This window comes from Anarrhichthys ocellatus, unplaced genomic scaffold (genome assembly GCF_004355925.1).
Source record: "Anarrhichthys ocellatus isolate YVR2014 unplaced genomic scaffold, GSC_Weel_1.0 scaffold30, whole genome shotgun sequence".
NCBI classification, from domain to species: Eukaryota; Metazoa; Chordata; class Actinopteri; order Perciformes; family Anarhichadidae; genus Anarrhichthys; species Anarrhichthys ocellatus.
Genome location: NW_022280060.1, coordinates 2,347,000 through 2,367,040, shown reverse-complemented (window position 1 = coordinate 2,367,040; position 20,041 = coordinate 2,347,000). Strand labels below are relative to the sequence as shown.

The window sequence follows — 20,041 nt, the reverse complement described above, 5'->3', positions numbered from 1 at the left end:
GGAATATAGTAACACGCACCTGCCGTATCCGTTTGGGAAGGTGAGGATGTAATGCTCATCGTGCTCCAAACACGACACACAACCTGAAACAAGACCAGCAAATAATTATTAGAACTACATGACGTAGTGACAGTAGGAGGGTGTAAAAAAATAATAATCATATTTTGGAGTGTGTGAAGCAGAGCTCTTAAGTACCTTGGCCGATATTGTGGACACCTATGGACATGCCTAAGAACTTAGACTTCGTCCAGATGTGAGCGTTGAACTGGATCTTCTGATTTAAACACTCTGCGTAGAATGCAGAAACTATAGAAAGGAGAGAAGAGTCCAGAAAATGAAGCAAACATGCAGTAAGCTCGAGTCTTTAAAAATCAGTCAAACAATTTAATTTACATTTTTAAGATGAAGATATCTTCATTTAACGTGTGATCAACAGCATATATACTTTGCTTTATATATTTTTTTTTGACCTCTAACAGGCAATGAGAAAGGATCTAAAAGAGAAGTGGGTGCTGGTCACGTTTTTCTCGACACTACATGTGAAAAGGTTTTCGCAGACTTGCTTTGTAATCCCTTAGAAGTAAAGGAGTCACTACTACACTTTCTTTTTTTTCTAACCAGAGACCTGGTCTGCAAATTAGTTATGGCTAAAAGTCCTACATACACTGCATCGGTTGCACTGTATGCATTGTTCCTATAAGACAAAATCATAAAAAAAATAGGATCCAGACTTACTGGGTGGGTGGTGAGAGACCTGCTCTGCCACAAAACACACACTGTTGGATGAAGACCACGGTACTGGACCTTCTGATACCGTCTCCTGGAGGAGGTAAAATAAACAAGTTTTACCAGGTTGCAAATATACAAAACCGGAAAAACTAGTTAATTGTTGTGACTGTGTAAATAATATAAAATTGAAAGGTGTTGTGTGTGTAGCAATGAACATAAAAGGAAACCAGTTTCACGGAATAAGAACAAAGTTTGTTGAATTTAGTGTTATTTGTATAACCAAATACAGAGTCTCAATGAACTTAACAGGCAAAACTTTAACTAAAGTAACAGCTTGTTTTTTTTAATATGAAGTGGTACCTTCGTCACAATAAATCCGGCATAAACATGAACTTTTGTAAAGATGTGTGAAAGTTTTGTTTCCTGCGACATTAACCTAAGGTGTAAAATGTGCTCTCACCGTGTGTGCGGACGGCTCCTCTGTTTCGCTGGGCAGATCCCAGTGGCAGTAGAAGACTTCCCCCAGGATTGGGTTGTAAGGTTTCTTGGCCACTGAACCTTTCCTCCCTGCATGGAAAGCTGACAGGTACCACTTTACCACGTGAACCATGCGCTCCCGGGCCTCCAGCTGCTCGGCGATACTAGCGGAAGTCACACAAAATTAAGTTAAACTACTTAATATTTTACCATCTGTGAATGTATTTAAAAATCTGTGCGATGCCATAGCTCGCACCAGTGAGAGAGATGACCCTTACCTTACAAATACATCTGGATGTGCAAAGAAGTCTGCGTACATTTCTAACAAAGATCTCCTCTCTAGGATGAAAGTGGGCAGGACCACCTGTGAAACACAACGAATGAGAACAATCGTACAACTGTTGCTGTGTGGGTTGTTCAATAGAAAGCCGCTTGCACGGATGATGTTGGCAAGTAAGAGGATGAAGGACCACTGCAGCGAGAGAAATACAGACTCGTAACTAAGTGATGGTGGGTCAGGGGTCTTTACCTTGGTGAGGTCCATGCCCAAACGAACTTGAGAGAGAAGGTGCATGATGACGCTCTTGTGCTCCTCCACAGACTCGCCCTCTCCGTCATCATCGCGGTCATCGTGGCTGTCAAACTGGTCTGCAGACAACAGCAGAAGGACAGCATAACATTACGTTCCCCGTCTTTTCACGTCACTTTTTACCATTTCAAAAAACCAGATGTGATTAATAGTAATAACTGTATTACCATACCAGCTCAGTGTTTTTGTTGTTATACATTTGTGTGTGCGCCGTCTTGTGTGCTTTCCCTTTTTACCTGCATCGGTGGTGCCGTTGGACATGGACGAGTTCATGGACTCGGTGGTGTTCGGTCGTTTCATTGCCGTCGCTTCATTGGTGAGAAGCGAGGCAGCTTGAGGCCCTGAGGGACTGAGGAGGAGATACAGGGAGTTGACAAGGAGACAGGAAGCAGGAAAGAGAAGAGTGAGAGGAAATTCACAACAAATTGTGTCGTAAACCTCTCTTGACTTAATGTTTATTTGCACGAGGCAGCATTTTCCCACCTGACCTGCAAAACGCTATCATTAAAGTGTTGCTTTCAAGTTATTAGAAACAATAGATTCACTGTATGTGGTGCTGGCTGCAGAGGGAGGGGGGAGTAATGCTATACTCACTCTATGCAGTGCTTGGGGGAAGTGTTGCTCTGGTAGAACTCGTCAGCATCGTAGAACTCATCCTCGCTGGAGGAATAAGAGAAGTCTGGCACCGAGTGCGAGGGGAGGGGGATGTGAGTGGGGGAGGCCATGCCGCTGCTGGGGCCTGATGGGCCACTCCCTGATAGAGGAGGAAAGAAAACAACAAACTGTCTGTCATGTCAGCTCTCTCTTGCAGCATTTTCATTTCATGGATCAACTCAGTCAGGCTTCCATATTCATACACAGGTCACCGTCAAATCAACATTATGCTGTCCAATTAAAGCATTCCTTTCTGACCCGGGTCCAGCTGGCTGTGTAAAGTAACATCAAGCCGTCTTTAACGTAGTGACGGCTTCCTCCGCAGAGCATATTGACAGTGCTCTCGAGCACACAGCCTGCCTCCTTAGTGCACAGTGCAGCATTTTAATACTGCTGCCTCAGCACAGAACACAAACGTGAACCTTGCTGTGCTCTTCTACTTGGCTTTTTAATTTAATATGTTCGTTGACACAGCACTCAGGGTTGGAGTACCGTAATAATTCATGTTATCATTACTTTTGCTCTTTTGGTTGAGTTCTTGTTACATTAGCTTGTACATTAGAGGGTCGAACGATAAATAATAATATTCTGATAAGGACCCACACTGTTCTTTCTCCAAATGATGATACAATCGTATGTTGATGTTTACCAGGATATGAGCAATGAAACACATTTATTGGAATACAAGTAAGAAGATTTTCATTTTTAAGGCAAGACAAAATAAAAAGGTGAAGTTTGAAGTTGACGAAACAATGTCACCTCAAACCTCCTTCGGTACTTAATGGATCTTAAAGTATTTTATTTTTTTATTTATTCATTTTACAGTTGCTGTTTCCAAGGTCAACAATGAACTTTGAACGTTATCTTTAAGCCAACGTGGATGAAAAGTCCTTCAAGTGTTAAGAAAAGATGGAAATATGAATATCTAATAATTAATCCCATGAAAACTTCATCTGCCAATGAAGATCATGTTATATCACTGAAAGCACCAAACCTAATCGTAACCTACAGCTAATAAATGAACATTGAGTGTGTTGTTGTGACTATATCAATATGTCACTAGGGACTGTACCAAAGGACCAAACCAGGAATATAACTTCAGTTCCTAATATTTCATTTGGCTTGTAGTAATTAAACTCTGATGTGTGTGAAGTGAACTTTCACCTGTGCTGTTGGGAGTTGGGGTCTGCAGACTGCCCATCACTGTGACGACGGGACCAACGGACAGCGTGGAGGGGCGTTGGTCTGATTTACACACCTGAGAAGCGTCTTCAGCAAAAAGAGAGAAAGTAGATGATTTAGCACTGAAGCCTTAATATGAAGCAACATCACATTAAAAAAACAGCAGCCTGAAATCCAGGAGGCTGAGATAATGATCCGAGACAGAAGCCTCCGCTGTGAGGGGGATTATTACGCCGTCTATTAAGAGGAGGAAATTAGCATGACCTACTTTGCATGGTTCACGTTCAGAGCAGACTAGTCACAGACATTTCACCGAAATAGTCCTGAAACTTTAGTCAGATCTAAATGTGTGTTCACACCAAACGTGAAGCCAAATTTTGTGTCGAGTTACTAGCAGCAGTTTACTGGCGTGACCATTTGTTGTTATTCGTGCCAGAGAGGAGGAGTGGCTTATCTCCATGGAAGCCGTTATCAACTAAGCCATATATTTTCTCCATCAACCATGGAAGAAATAACCTCTATTTCTGCTTAGTACTTGTTGTGGAAGTCGCAGATATTGCAGGAAACTAAATGCATTCATAACATCATCCGGAGGAGCTTCGTGGATTTTATTGAGGTGTATCCACTGTGCCTAGCAAGCCACACGTCGGCTGCTTACTACAGCTGTATGAACCCAAAATAAACAGATTTTGTTGTGATTTAACTGCAATAAAATCCCTTAAAACTAAATCACACTGAAGGACAGGAATCTGCTCAAAACAGAACATGAATACAATCATTTTCAGAGAGAATTGGGTAGGAAAAATGAAATATCATCACATTAACACATGTGATAACCACAATCAATATCATGCTACTTGACCATGCTGGAGTAGAGCCTCAACAGTCAGGAAGTTAACTTCTATCAATTAACATTCAAACACTGAAAGAACATTATGTACATTTATCAAAACCATGAATAATATCGATATTGTCTTCAATACCAGAGGGGAACATAAGGATTTTAAATGGGACAGAATATTGACCCAGTACAGTCTTTGCTCTTGGATCAAATTGCCAAAAAAAGTATTTGTCAGCAGGCAAATTCCATAACACCATTAAGTGTGTTACACAAAGCAGGTCCAGAGATTAAAGTATGAACAACAGGGGGAGCTGTTGTCAGCCTCTCTGTGAGTAGTCGGGTCTGTGAATTCTACGTCAGCCTACATTAACATCAAGCACAAGACTACACGTGTATAAATGTGTACAGGTAATGGTGAGAATGCAGATGTTTAGTACCTGTGGGTAGTGTGGTTTGTGTTGGCATCGTGGTGTTGACTAGAGGAGTGTCCAGAGGGGGTTGGTAGATCCCATCCACTGGGTTTATGGTGCTCTGGAGGGGAAAAAAAACAGAAAAACAACACATCAGACACTTGCTGCAACAGCAGCAAACCCACGTCACTGCCCGATTATTAATCTAAAATGTGTCCAAAAGACAACATAATAACCCTTGAGATTAAAATCCAATAATGCAAAAGAGGTTGGCCATACAGGACAACAACCTATTTCTTTACTAGCCTCAAACCAAAGGTACCCACATGCTCACCACAATGAAATACTGTTGACATTTACATCCAAGCCAGGCGTCAATGCAAGCACTCACCCTCGACTGGGCACCAACTTCACAGCGTGTGTATTGGTTATATATCAGCTTTAATGGTATGTCTAGATAACAAGAACACTGAAATAAAATATACAACACCAAGCCAAGGCAGATCAATTTCCTTTCACTTTGTTTCCAGGAAAGAGCGTTTCCAGGTTTCATTATCTAGATCAATATGAATCCAACGACACCGGTTGAAATCCAAACACCAGCAGCGCCTCTGGACCTCTGAGCAACCTTCCCGTCTAAAAAGGAATAAATTAACTCCACTGGGCCGCAGACTAAATCTGTAACTTGTTTTAACTCTCTAGCGTTTGATTTCCCTGTGGTAAAAACCCAGCGAGGACGTTCTTATCTGCAGTGGCCTGCTCTGTTCAGTGCCACCTTAACATCATGTGTCCATGCATTTGAATAGAGGCACAGACGCGCACACAGCCTGTTGGCTCGGTGTAATGGTGTCACCGGCATCAATGGCCCAACGGACAGGAACACAGATGACAGCACGAGTTAAAGCAATTCCCTTATCGACCCGTATTCCCCAACAACTTACCCTCGGGGCTCTTGGTGGCACTGAAATTAGATCTAATCAATGTGATGCTATCCTATCACTCAAACGTGACCTATAAACTGTGACTTTTACAGGGAAGTTGTGATTCATTTGAAATCAACAGGAACAGTGAGTCAGAACATGACCTGACACACTGTGAGGGTGAAAACAGAGCAGCTGGTGTACCAAAGTTAGACTAGAATACCAGGAAGTAGACAACAGACCTCCACAGTTCCATGATGCAACACTGTTAGACATAGATGATACTGACTACAGAGGAAGACTGTGGTGTGAATTCATGCTTGTTTTTCTAAGGATGCCATTTTCCTCTCTGTAATACTCTAGGAATTTAGAAATGGACTCTCTGACCTTGTTTTTTCTATGTTTCCGTGTCATCAAAAGGCAACTTATGATCAGAGGAAAGGTGAAGCAGAGAAGCTTACTTCCATTTGTTCACACTTCTCTCTCCTATCTTCAAGCCTTCTGCCACTATTCGCTCCCTTCTACTTCCCAATTCTTGCCTCGTCCACGTATATATATATACATGTATATATACATATATGTATATATATGTACATCAATTATTTTTTACAGGCTTCTGGTGTGCTCGGTCTAAACGATTCCTGGCGGTGCCGTACTTGACATGCTGCTGGTTTTTCAAATAATTTAAACAAAAGGTCTACAGTTCACTTATTATTTGCTCCACATTAAAGGCATTCAGGCAACGTGACAGATGTTTAGATGTTCTAAAGCGGCAAAGATATCTTTAGTACGAAGCTTATGGCATATAAAAGAAACGTGCAGTTGGATGTATAGACAGAGTTTATGACGTGCTATTTATACGATCTAATACTTTACTTAATGACAGATTAAGTCAGCTATAAGAGCAGCGCGCAGGCCTATGAGCTGTACCGGCCCCTCTGTGATTCTTGCTCTGAGGACCACACCGAAATTATTCCTTGTGTTAGTCCATTACCTTTTTAAAGGTTTCACATTACATTACCTTCCATTTCCGAAAGCATAATGAAAGTTTTTATATAGATTTGTTTTCCCCTTGTAGGTACCCACTGGGTTTTGTTCATTGTAGGGTGGTCTAAGCTGTCGGTACATGATTCATTTGCCCTTAAGTCCTCACTTTTCTTTCATTTTATAGATGAGAGCTAGTACTGTTTGGAAAAAATGTAATTGGTGGCTGAAAGCACTGCATTCCCGAGCTGTGCTGCCTGGAAATCAAACCCCGCAAGTGAAAAGTCAAGAGGATAATGTATGTTTTGTTGTTACCTAATTTAAAAGTGTATTGTTTGACAGCCCGCTCTCAAATCACAGGGGTCAGAGTGTTATTTAAAATAAAGAAAAACCATACGTTTACTGCGATGGATTATAAATCAAATGTATGTTGTAATTCTTCACAACATCCTAATAAGACTGGAAACTAATCGCTCCCCGTAAGAACAGAAAATAATCTGAAAACTTATATATAAAATGGAAAATAATAGTCAGCAATTCAAAGTACATGTGATTTGTCGTAAAAAAAAACAACAAAAAAAAAACATGCAAACCTCCGGGTATGGCGACTGACATGAAGACATCTGCAGAGCCAGTAAAGTGCTCTCTGGATGGTTCAATAAGCAGGCAGTGTACACGGTGAATCAATGCGGAATTAGTCGGCTAAATTAGTGGGTCGGGCGAAATGCAACATTCCCTCACATACAGGCATGCAGACACACATGTATAGTCTACTTACACATACATATTCTGCCACACACACACACACACACACACACACACACACACACACACACTAAAAAGAAAAGAATAGTTCCCCACCGATGCTAAAAGAACTTTAATCTGAGATGAAATCAGGAAATCATCAACTAAATCAACAGGATAGTTGTGGAAGACATGAGGGAAAGAGCTAGAGATCGAGCTTATCCCCAAATTAGACGGCATGCACTAAAGAGATCTGATTCATCTGAGTTTCTACAGTTGAGAGTAAATTAAGCAAGAAAAGAAAAAATTAACAGTTTGCTAGATTTAAATTTTTTTGTCATGGGCGGAGAATGTCAAACTTACTATAAGTCCGTTTGCGTGTTGCTGTTCGTTACTTTGGTCCTTAAAATTTTGAGAAGACAATGTTAGACTACTTGTGTATGAAGTTTGAGTCATTTCACAAAGCATCCTGAACATCTGCAGTGTGGAGAGCGGTGAGATCAGTCGCTCTCATCACACGGAGCTTCAGAATATTCACCGACTTGCAGTAATCCTTTCATCACATGGTAAAATCCTCCATCATTTCTTTCAGCGTCAGCAACGGGATTGCTCTACCGTGCCAATCTGTAATCTACATGTTTCCTAGAACCTTGTTTTTTAACAAGTGTCAACTAACAACCCCATGAAGCAGAGGTGATTGCTTCACTTCCTGGGGAGGAAGGGCTGAATGGAACATGTGATGAAACGAGTACCGGGCTACACCCAAATCAACCAGCGACCCACATGGCAACTGTGAGCCAGGAACTACCCCCAGAGACACACACGAAAGGTAACACACAAGTGCACACTGGTGTGGTCTCACAAGAACAATGGCTATGGTGAAGGAGCAAACCAAACTACAGAGAGAAGAATCACACGGGCTGATAATGCGTTTACCTTGGCGATTTGCAGCAGTACAATACAGTGCTTGATGGACTCTACCATGCTCTGAAAGAAAAGAGACAGAAAAGGAATTCAAGAACTAGGAACCGACTCGTAAACTCAAAAAACAGGAAGGGAAATGTGTTAAGGTCTGACTTACACAAGTGGTCTCCTTCAAAAGGTCTATTTTCTGTAAAAAAAAAAAAAAAGAAACAGGCTGTAAAATCCAACAGTAATTAAAAACACAAAAGTTTTAAAAGCATACGCAACCAGTTCGACGGCAAATAAAGCAAAACTGGAAGATAACATCAAGGAAAATCTACAAAACAATTCCCCATACTGAGGAGACTAGTGAAGTCACAGTGACAAACAAGTCCAGGTGACCAAAAGCTACCCTTAATCTCAGGGAGGAAGTGAATCACACAGCTGCTGGAAAAACACAAACGAACCCACAAACACCCTGAAACTCTGAACTGCTTCCTCCAACAACAAGGATAACTTGCTTTAAACTAACATTTAAAGTTACATAGAAAATGTATTTTGTGGACTGAATGGTCTTAAAAAGCCAGACAAAAAGAAAAGGAACTGTATTGTTAACACTAAACCAATTATGATCTGTAATTATTACATTTTGGTGCCACAAATGTGCCACATTAAGCTTCAGTGCTACTCTTACTGCGTCAATGTGTTGCAACTATTAGTCGATTAATCAATAGACATAAAATTAACCAGTGACTATTTTTAAAATCTATAAATAATGCAATTTTTCTGCAACTTTTTAAAATGCTGCTTTGATCATTTGATAAATATTTTAGACAGTTGATCAGACAAACGAGACATCGAAAGAAATCCTATTAAAGCTCGGGGGAATTATAATGGGAATATTATGGACTAAACGGTTAATCAAAAATGATCATTATTCATTAGCTTTTTAATCCTTCAGTTGGCTTTTCAAATAAAAAGGCAAATTGTTAAAATCACCATCTCATAACTTGACGGTCACTTCTGAACCGATGCAATAAGCTGTTAAATATTCTGACGGCTTAACAGTGACAAGCGGCTGATATCAAACGTCTGCTCTGCATGACACAGACAGCCATCGGCGCCGCGTGTCAGCCTGCTGCCCCCGCTGTTAGCCTCGGCTCTAATGACGGCGAGAACCAGAGAGCCGACACACGAGGAGACAGAGCCGCTCTGCTGGTACTCACTCTGCGGGATTCATCCTCTTTGCAGTCCTTGATCTTGTCATCAAACAGCTGCGTGAGAGCAACAGCGGACAAGAGATGAAAAGGGGAGAAAAGGAAGATGGATAATAAGTTAAGATGGGTACACAGTCAAATGAGAATTAAAATGATAAGAAGGCGATTCTGTACACATGCTGCTGCTTGAGATGAAAGCAGGCTCCTCTCACCAATGAAGGACACGTGCAGATGTTCTGCCTTTGAGAATATGCTGCTGCTTCTTTAAATACATGATTTTCAGCTTCATGCTACCACAAATCTTTAATCACTTCTGCTTTGTTAAAGTCAAGCGTGGGATCAGCAAGGAAATGCTCTCAAGAAGAGAAGAAGAGGAAGGTCATGACACAGATTCCAAGGTAAACAACGTATGATAATAATCCCTTGATCCATGTGGATTTTTCTTTCTCAAATGGACTACATTACCTCTAGGTGTTAAGCCAAACATGTGAAAGTGAGTGGCAGATATCCGACATCTCTAAAATCGACATGAACGTGTCAAACATTTGGTGTTGCTCCATTGAGTTCTACCTTTAACTGGTCGATCAGAATCTGTAGGTAGGCGTCGGCTTCAGATAGCTTCTTATCGAAATCTTGAACACTCGGAACTAATCCCGTCTCTGCCTCCTGAGGATGGAGAAACAAACACAGCAAAGCATTAGTGCAGGCCTAACCAAATGTAAAAAAAAAAGCCATGCTAGTATTTGCATATTCAAAGTAAAATACGCAGGCGCTACCAATAATAATACAAGCCACGTATTCACTTATTATCCATTCACATGTCTCTGTCAGCTCCCGGTCTGTCGGCTTTGAAAACTGCCACACGAAATGGACAGAAACATCAACAGTTCAGGGGAATCTTCCAGCACCGTACTGTACCAGGGGAGATATGAATACTATTGTTTAAAGGGTAGCCAGTATAAAAGGCCAGCAGGCCTGTCTGTCTGCCTGCCTGCCTGTCTGTCTGCCTGCCTGTCTGTCTGACGGTGAGCGAATTTCAGGCTTCAACAAAACTGAAGCGAGGACCTCGAGACTGGAGATAATTTAATTACCGACACAGAATCATGTGTGTAAATGGGTTGAGGTGCACTCAAATTCATTGTTTGCTAATTAGCGTGCTTTAATGGCTCCATCAGAAACCCCCCACACACATACACAGAAAATCAGGCACAGACAGTTTCCTTACATAATATCCATTAAAAGGTAATTACTAGACTGTTGGCAGAACAGACGTGAATCTGTCTGAGCTTGCCCGAGCAACAACAACCCAGCAGGCTGTGGCACAAAAACAGGAAGATGAGCAGATCAATTTATGCACAGACGTACAAAGACGTCCTTCAAAAATATTGAATAAAATCACCCCATATCTAATGCTGGAGCCTGTCACTAACAAGCACACTCAGCACCTATGACAACACAATAACACCTTTATGCCAAGCCAGACGGATCAGTAAGATAACTAACAGCAGCTACTCTGACAAGTTGCACGAACAAGCAGAGAGAGAGTAATAGTAACGCCGATGACTGTTAGAATCAAACAGGAGTGCTGTTAGTAAATCAGGCTCTTATCAAACCATGTTGGGTGCTACCGCCGCTTTGGGTCTGCTGCGTCGCACAGTCCCGGTTCGTGTGGCGGCTTTTCTTCCTGCTAAAGACGAGCTCACAGGAAAGTGAAGAAAAGCCATTAACAACCAAACGCTGTCAGCAGCAGCCTGAGGCCGTGCTGAAGTTTTAACTGTAAAAACATACTATCTTTATAGCGAGTAAAGTCTTAGCTCAGCAGTTGAGCCCTCACCTAACTTCCTCAAAGGATCAAAGGCGCTCGCACTGTTTGCCTGACTGCAAAACAAAGCTGTCCACATGAGGTCCTGAGTGAAAATCAACAACAACTCTGATACAGATGTGAGTGACTGTATACTTCATCAATGTGTGTACACAGGTGGTCGGATGTGCACATTCCAGTGTGAGAAAATTCCTGTCTGCTTAGTCGCACTACACCAGCAAATACCTCCAGTTAATGAGGAAAGGAGCTGCCATTGCATCATGATCGTTTTTACTTTTAAGCTGCCAACAAAACACCAGATCCAGATCAATGCCAACACATCTACAGGTTATTATGTAAATACAGGGAATGGACTACCTTTGAGGATCTTCTAATCTCACAGTAAATTCGTTTAGCCATTCCTCCTCTGTTTACAGTAGGGATTAACTCCAACACAATAGTATTTACAAAACACCACAAACACAACTGTAACACATAGATCCTAATGCGTCTCACACAGGTAGTATTTACCATAGGGCTTGAATATTAGACTGCATTTACTCATAAAGGTGTTATCATACATTACAACAGGCCATTGGAAATGAAACTGAAGTGGTGAAAACAAACAAATAATAAGACGGAGCCCCTATCATCGCAGTGAACGAAGTCTCAAGTTTTGTCAACACACACAAATAAGGGGAAGGTTTCTATTTTTTTCTTTTTATAGACAGAGCAGATAAGTTTGGCTGCAGAAACTCAGAGGCAGGTGGTTGTGTCTCACCACCTCATAGTGCTCACGTCTTCACTGCTGCTGCACAGACATCCGCACGTCCGCTATTTACAGCAGCTTGTGAGGTCTCACACACACTCGCACACAGAGTCACAAACCCACTCTTCCACCCCAGACTCAACAAACAACACCCTTTCACCCTTCCTCCCCCTCGTTTGCAGTGTGACCCACTTTAAAACGCTGCTGCCCTGGCAGCGCACTGCAGCCGATAAAGTTATCCCTGCTCTGGTGCAGTGGCCCTTGTGTCTGTGTGTGTGTTGTACTTACAGGGTGCCTCGTTCCAATTGACATGCTGCGTTAAACCTGGTACATCTCCCCCTATCAGGCTATTTAGCCTGACACAAGCTTGCTTTTTTTTTTTCCCTTTCTCTTCCTCCGTTATTCTGGTCTTCTCTGCCTACAGCAACAAACCAGCAGCTCTGGTGAAGTTAGCCTTCTTTCCCTCCTCCTCCTCCACACAGAAAACAGAAAACAACCTCCTCCTCTCGCTCTCCACTGCAGTCTGCCAACATAAACCACAGCAGCAGTTAGCTTTCCAGTCAGCCTGGCTACAGCAGATCCTTCGGCAACAGTTATCAGCTGAGCGTTTTGGTATGAAGGCAGGCAGAGCCGAGTTAATCCAGGACCCTCCTCTGGCAGGAAAGGCACGCTTCCTCTCACGCAGGCAAAAGAGAAAACACACAAAGCAGCAGCAAGTGCTGACAGGGACAAGCATTAAGCGGCTCTCTGGTTGGCTGAGGCCACAGAGGCAGATGTTTGGTTGATCAAGCAAGCAGGTCTTGTATTGGTTACTGCAGGGTCACATGATGCTACGACAGCAGCACGCTATCACTGCATGGAGAGAGTGTGTGTGCGCGTGTGTGTGTGTGCAGCGAGCACAAGCAGGCACACGTAGCACATCAGAGGGTTTGCCACAGAGGGAGGGAAGGAAGAAGAAGAAAAAAAAGAGGAAGGAGGGAGGGAGGGAGAGCAAATGAAAAGGTTGGTCATGAGGGATGGAAAGAGCTGCACGTAGGTGAGGATGGGAAGGGAACAAGGAGTAAGGTTTGGTTTAGGGAAGGAGAGCAGGAAATGAGGTTGGAAACAACTGGACGGCTGAGACACACTTCGTCTCAACACTCATAATAAAGAGACAAAACAGGCTGCCAGCAGGTCAGCAGTAAATCAAAAAAAACAGTCAAAACGAAGCCTGGTACCGATGCCAGTCAAAAGCAGCTACTTATTGACAAAACATCCTCCATTTATGATGACATGAATGTCACCATTATTTCCATGTATACAGGCGAGACACATCACCGACTCTCAACTGCTCTGTTGAGGAAAGCAAACGGGTGTGAGCGAGAAAAAAAGCGCAGATAACGAGACCTGAGATGCAAAGTCCCTTTCAAAGTCGTTATATGGGTGTTGCAGTGCAGCATATGATTTATACAGCATGCAAATACATGCAATCTGAGATACAATAAAAATCAAAACAGTGAACGCTTTGATATCCAGGTAACATATTTATCTTTACCTATCTTTTGCAAAATCTGCTCAACAATCCTCCGTTTTTGAATAATTACACAAGTATACTCTTCAGGTGTTACAAAGCCATGTTTGCAAATGGATAGTAATATGAAATGTAAAATAAATGTAGTGTAAATTTAAAACTAAATAGATGCTGTCAGGAATTTGCATAAACAGGCAAACAGCAACTTTTTGTAACTGTAGTGGAAGGATTACAGACACAGACAAATAGAAAGTCACACACACAGACATATATATATACACATGCATATATATACACAGACATATACACATACACACACACATATATATACACATACATCTATCGACATCTATCGATATCGATATCTATATCTATCTATATCGACATCGACATCGACATCTATATCTATCTATCTATCTATCTATCTCTAGATATCTCTCTATCTCTAGATATCTCTGGATATCTAGATATCTAGATAGATAGATATATATATACACACATACATACATACAGACATACATACATACATACATACATACATACATACATATACATACATACATACATACACACACACACAGACAAACAAGTGCATGGTTACGTACTCGGAGCTGCAGGGTGTGACGGAGGATAGTTCCCTCTAAGGCGTGGATCCACTTCTCCCGCTCATCCGCATCTCGGGCTGAGGACATGAGCACACAGACAAACCCAGTGAGCCACATTTTCCATACAGCCATTACACACACTAATGAAACCAAGACAACACTGAAATGAGTACCAGTGACGCAGTGACGGACGCTGTGTATTCATCTAGAGATGATAGGTTTGTTTCTTTTATAAAAAAAAAAAAAAAATACCTTGATTCTGCTTAACCTGTTTCAGCATATAGGTGCACTAAAATGTAAGTGTCTGCTGACTTTACCGCAGTGATGTCCAGTAGTCTCCAGGCAGAGCAACATCTGGTGCACGTTGTAATGCCGCTTGTCTTGCTTTTGTTTATCTAAATTTATCCCACACGCTGCATCAACCTAGTCTGCTGAAGACTTCCTCCACGGACTTTCAAAATAAAAAAATGCGTTAACGCGCTATAAAATAATGACGTCGATGGGTGTATCAACACCTAAAGTATCAATACTCCTGTGATCACTGTAAAATGAGGAAAAGCTCCTCCAGAGTGGTGAGGCAGCGCTGTGTTTTATTTCTCCACAGAGAGCCTTCGGGGTCGGAGTGTGCAATGGAGCCGGGCCAGGCTGCACCCACAGAGCAAATACGGAGAACAAACAGACTGCCAGTGACATTAAACAGTGACTCAATACTGGGCCTGACGCGTGCAAAACACACGCACACACCCACACCCACTTCCTGGTGCCAATGGTATCAGGAGATACAGTATTTTGTCCTCTACCAACACACATGGCCAGGATTTCATCCATCCAGTCAGGTTGTAGCAGGTATGCATGTTGTATGTATTCACAGCCTGCATTTTAAATTATTCAAGATTTTTTTTGCATGGAAAGTAGGCTTACCTTTTTGTTTTGTGCATGTGGATGATGCAGCACAGTCAAAAAACTATATGACTTATATTTCATGGAATTAGCTGGCAAACTATATCTGGTGTAAAAGTATTTTTTTTTTTATTGAGCTGGAAACAAGACAGTACAGCAGATGAAAGGCTGGCTTTGGCTACAGCAAAAAAGCTTTTAAAGACATTAAAAGGCAGCGGAGGCTCAGGCCAATCCACTCAGACAGCACCTCTCCGGCCTCTCACTTTTCCCTCAGCCAAACAGACTCTACAGACGAACAGATTACTGCGGCTAATGTTGTTTAGCTCTGTTCATGACAGAGGAGAGGTAGCAGCCGGGCCTTTAAACCACAAAAAGAATACTTTAACTGTATGAACTGTGTCTCAAGTCCGATCTTCGTCCTAGTTTGCAGCTCACACGTACAACATGATTCTCAGGTAGGTTTGAGCAGTTAGTCAACTCAGCGAATCTGTAGCGTGTCAGCCAGCGGGCCAGTCACATGAGGCGACATACTGCAAGTCATGACAGTCACCGTCATCTGATATGAACCACCTTTGTTATTCTGCAGAGTCACGAAAACTAAATAAACAGCAAGTTGTTTGTCCTTAACATATCTTGATAAGTCTTACCGACAAACGGACCCAGGACAAGCCACAGTAGCAGGAATGGACACGATAAGTTCAGGTTAAATGTACAACGATCGGAGCAGAAAGTTATCCTGCTGCCTGGTCAGTGTTACTCAGAAGTAAGTGGTGCTAAACCTTGTAATCATAGAAAATAGACCCAGAAAGAATGGACAATGTTTAGATAAGGGTTAAAGATAAAGAATGTGTCATTCATTCATTTCCCCTATCAGGAGATAAGACATTTTAAGATATTTTCAAGGTTTCATAGTTCCCAGTGAAACTACCTTTAAGTCTACAGTGATAAGGGTGTAAAGGACTTGTTACATGCTGTTTTACAGCCAATTCCATAGTGGAAAAAAAGGGCCAAAGTCTAAGTGGTGCTAAGTTCACATTTTTTACTCCCTATGATTGCAAAAACCTGACAATATTAACACACACTGACTTTTATGATGCCGTTTCAACCCTGTAAGAATATAACACAGTCTCAAAGCCCAGCTGCAAAGTTGTGTCATAACAGACGAAGGTGTACTGACTAAAGCATATTACAGGAGGCTGTGATGCTGTGAAGCAGAGAGACACAGCAAGACTATTAGAAGAAGAAGCACATACAGGAAGTACTGTACCTCACGCCAATAACCTCCAATCGATCCACGCACACCTTCCTAATTACAGACAGACCCTGGCAGGTATTGGGTCAACACCCATGATAGATACAGACATACAAAGAGAGTTGAGAGTAGATACTAGAATACAGATGGCAAATGAAACGGAGTTCCCACATACAGCCAATACAGAGCAGCAGACCTCATTCAGGCTGTGGTTCAGTACCCTGATGTCCACATAGACCGGAAAGGTCACCTCATATCCTGACTAATATATATCCGATAAAGAGTATGCGTTGATGTTATTTGATCACATGATGCAACCTCTCTCACTATGACTAAATGGCAAAACAACCACGCTATGGATGATACGATGAATAGAGCTGTGATGTCAGGAGGAAAAAACAACTAATATCTTTAAAAAAAGCATTTTTTCAAAGTGAAAGCCATCAGAATTTAAAGTTATCAGTCTGACAATGTGGGAGTAAACTAAACCATCATACAGAGAATATTTGAAAGGTGACGATACCTTAAAAATATGACCTACTTTACACTCTTTACTCGTCGGCACGGCAAGAGTTATGCCTGAATCATTCCTCAAACTATTCACGCAGTTAAAGGCCCAACAGCTCTCTTGCTTTTCAGTGCATCTTTCACTGGTGATGGCGAATGCAGCCGGCAGACGCTGAACAGTTGTGTGTTTGCTAGTCAGGGGGAAGTGGCCAACTTCTACCCATCGGTGATATCATGTACCAGAATCTCTGTTTACTCGATGTTCATACTCATTTCACGTTTTAAGGTTTTCTTTGCCATGTTTGCTTTTATCACGGAAACTAAAGTAAAGACCTGGATGGAAACAACGGCAGTCAGAACGCACTTGAACCAAGAAAAGAAAACGGTGTTATTATATATACACCAATATATTGGCATACTGCTGGCATCGGCTTATGTCAAGTAATGTCAGGTATCATTTTATACTGCCATGGACCAGCCTGAAAAGCTCCATCCTTAATTCTTCTGTAACGGTTTCTTTGGCAGGTTATGAACTAGACAACCATCTTCTGCTCCACTGATTCTGTGTGCCTCCAGATACTCTTCTGCTTCTAACTTGCATGTTGCAGACTGTATTAGAAAGATCGAGTTTGGGCAATTAAATGTACATCAATGAAGCTACTGGTAGTTACAGTCACCGAGACTGCAGGCAAAGATGGACACTGCTGTTTACAATTAATGTGGTAGTACAATTACTGCATGTGATAGATAGATAGATAGATAGATAGATAGATAGATAGATAGATAGATAGATATATTCATAAAAACTAAGAGCATCGAGGATTTATCTCCCATCTCAGTGGTGAGGGTCTCCAATCACAAAGATTTCCCTTTTTACAATGCTCAGCCAGCCTCTCCCCATAATGCTGCTCCTCCTTTCTCCAAAAGGCCTCTTTGAATTATTCATCCCTCCTCTCTCCTCCTGCCATCGTCAGACCAGCTGATGAAATTTGTCAGTACATGCTCCAGAGGGAGTATGCGGTATGATGCACAGGACCTCAACATGTCAATACAGTGGTAGCTACCCCAAACGTGGTGCCAAGAGAACGCACGGTTTCTGAGGTCAGTAAAGTAAACGCACTTTGTTACAATTTATCTCCAACTGTGTGACAAAAATGTAAAACGAACTCATCGTATTGCTATTCGATTGAGCGATGCATGATCCACAATTGGGGAATATATTTCTAACTACATATACAAGTACAGACGCAGTGCTGAAGAACACAGGTGAAAACAAAATGATGACCAAGGTGGAAAAATAAAAATAAAACAGTTGCCAGTGCAGATGATACTGAGGTGAGGGAGGACCCTGGAGACGGGAGAGAGAGAGCAGGAGGGGGTCTCTCATCCTGGACCGAACGTCCGGGCCGGCCTGACAAAGAGGGAGGAGATTGATGGCTACTGTAGATGTGAGGAGCGAGCGAGAGTAGAGAGGGCGAAAGAGGAAAAGGAAAAAGCTTAAGGGCTCTGAGGCAACTCTGATGCACCGCCGGGGGAGATGGGCCGATGAATAATGGATGCTTCTCGAAATAGAAAGACAGCACAGAGCCGAATTCCGGGCCAGCACAGCGGCCGGCCGCCTCTCAACTACAGTTCAACCTGTGAGCGTGACTGTCCCGTAAGAGGAAGCATCACGGCGAATTGTTTTACACCACAATAATCAGTCAGTAGCGCCTTTCTTTGCCTCTCTTATTCTAAGCAGTGAGGCCCTACCGTCCATCAGCCTATACCATACCCAGGCCATATATAGACAGACACATGTCAGACACTGCTGCCCTGGGAGGCTGACTGCATAACATGCGTAGAGCAGGATTGTTTTACAGCAACAGAGAAATCTCCTCCTGCCCAACATCCTGTGCATCTCCTGATACCCGAGCTAACAGCTGATGTATCCAGAGTCTCATGCTCAGAACATGTTTCGTGCGAATTTTCTATCCGGGGATACGCGAGATGCTACCGTGCTCCCTGTGGTGTCTGGAGAGCAGATGTGTCTCTCAGTGACATTTCATTGCTAGGTTGGGATCAAAATGTGCTTCCTGTGGAAGGATCTGCTGCTTCCAAACACAACTTATTCCCACACTGCTGATTTAAGTGAATCGTAATGTGATCTTTAACCCCAATATCTTGTAGTATTGCATCATGACATTTTTTACACGTTATATTGTCTTTGTTGCCTTTTCATGCAAGCTATACTGCCTGCCAATTGGCCTCTTTGACTGCATTAATTAAGGTTTTTGAATAATGCTCTTAAATTTGGAATATAATATGCATACATTGCATGCTGTTTTCGCCTATTCTTTGATGTAGAAGTCTCTCAGGTAATTCAGAGAACATCCACCAGCAACTGAACACACAAAATTGAAAAATCAAACCAATGCACCTTTAACTCACTGAGGTAGTACAGCTAATGCCAAAGACTCAGATCAAGCGTGGCACAGACAGTTCCAGAAGAAGTTAAGACAGCGACATGTAAGCTATCATTCACTGACAAACTGTGCATACAATTTTTACTATCTTGACAGGAAAAACACATCATGTTACATTATTGTTTAGCCAAACCAGCAACACCAGTGAATGTTTGACTGATTGAGGACACATTGCACACACTGCTCTCTGCTTAATAATTTCCTCACAGCCGACGGCCACTAAACACACCTAATTCACACCGCTCTGAACTGTCCTCGAACCTCGACAACAAACCAACACACCGAGAGCTACACAACGCTACTGCTCCACCCAAACCGCACATCCCAGAAGGCAAACAAACAAACGCCTCCTCTCGATCCGTTTTCATGCCCGGGACCGGCATGCATGCGGACCATGAAGACGTGCACGGTTATTTTTCACCTTACCCTTCCGTTTGTAGAACCACAGCATACAGCTTCGGAACACAGACATGGGAGAGGGCATGGAGGAGGTGAGAGGGGCGGGGGCCCCATGGACTGTGGCTGGTGACCCTCAAGAAGGAGGTGAAGGGGGGGGGGGGGGGGGGGGGGGGGGGGGGGGGG

General features: G+C 42.5%; 1 protein-coding gene across 6 annotated transcripts in view; it reads right to left on the bottom strand.

Moving 5' to 3' along the window:
• Positions 1 to 20,041, bottom strand: part of osbpl9 (oxysterol binding protein-like 9) — a 39,436-nt gene that overhangs the window by 3,273 nt on the left and 16,122 nt on the right. For 2 of the 6 annotated variants that reach the window (XM_031863959.1, XM_031863964.1), the window contains 16 exons: positions 14,336 to 14,412; positions 10,221 to 10,316; positions 9,660 to 9,707; positions 8,612 to 8,641; positions 8,467 to 8,517; positions 7,894 to 7,932; positions 4,910 to 5,003; positions 3,614 to 3,718; positions 2,390 to 2,549; positions 2,032 to 2,144; positions 1,736 to 1,854; positions 1,485 to 1,570; positions 1,190 to 1,370; positions 736 to 820; positions 196 to 306; positions 20 to 83 (listed from right to left, as the gene is read on the bottom strand). In XM_031863959.1, the coding sequence (XP_031719819.1) occupies positions 20 to 83; positions 196 to 306; positions 736 to 820; positions 1,190 to 1,370; positions 1,485 to 1,570; positions 1,736 to 1,854; positions 2,032 to 2,144; positions 2,390 to 2,549; positions 3,614 to 3,718; positions 4,910 to 5,003; positions 7,894 to 7,932; positions 8,467 to 8,517; positions 8,612 to 8,641; positions 9,660 to 9,707; positions 10,221 to 10,316; positions 14,336 to 14,412 (1,459 nt within the window). Of the gene's footprint in view, positions 1 to 19; positions 84 to 195; positions 307 to 735; positions 821 to 1,189; positions 1,371 to 1,484; positions 1,571 to 1,735; positions 1,855 to 2,031; positions 2,145 to 2,389; positions 2,550 to 3,613; positions 3,719 to 4,909; positions 5,004 to 7,893; positions 7,933 to 8,466; positions 8,518 to 8,611; positions 8,642 to 9,659; positions 9,708 to 10,220; positions 10,317 to 12,508; positions 14,051 to 14,335; positions 14,413 to 14,652; positions 19,998 to 20,041 lie in introns of those variants that run through there. The other 4 variants (XM_031863961.1, XM_031863962.1, XM_031863963.1 and 1 more) reach the window with 4 other exon arrangements.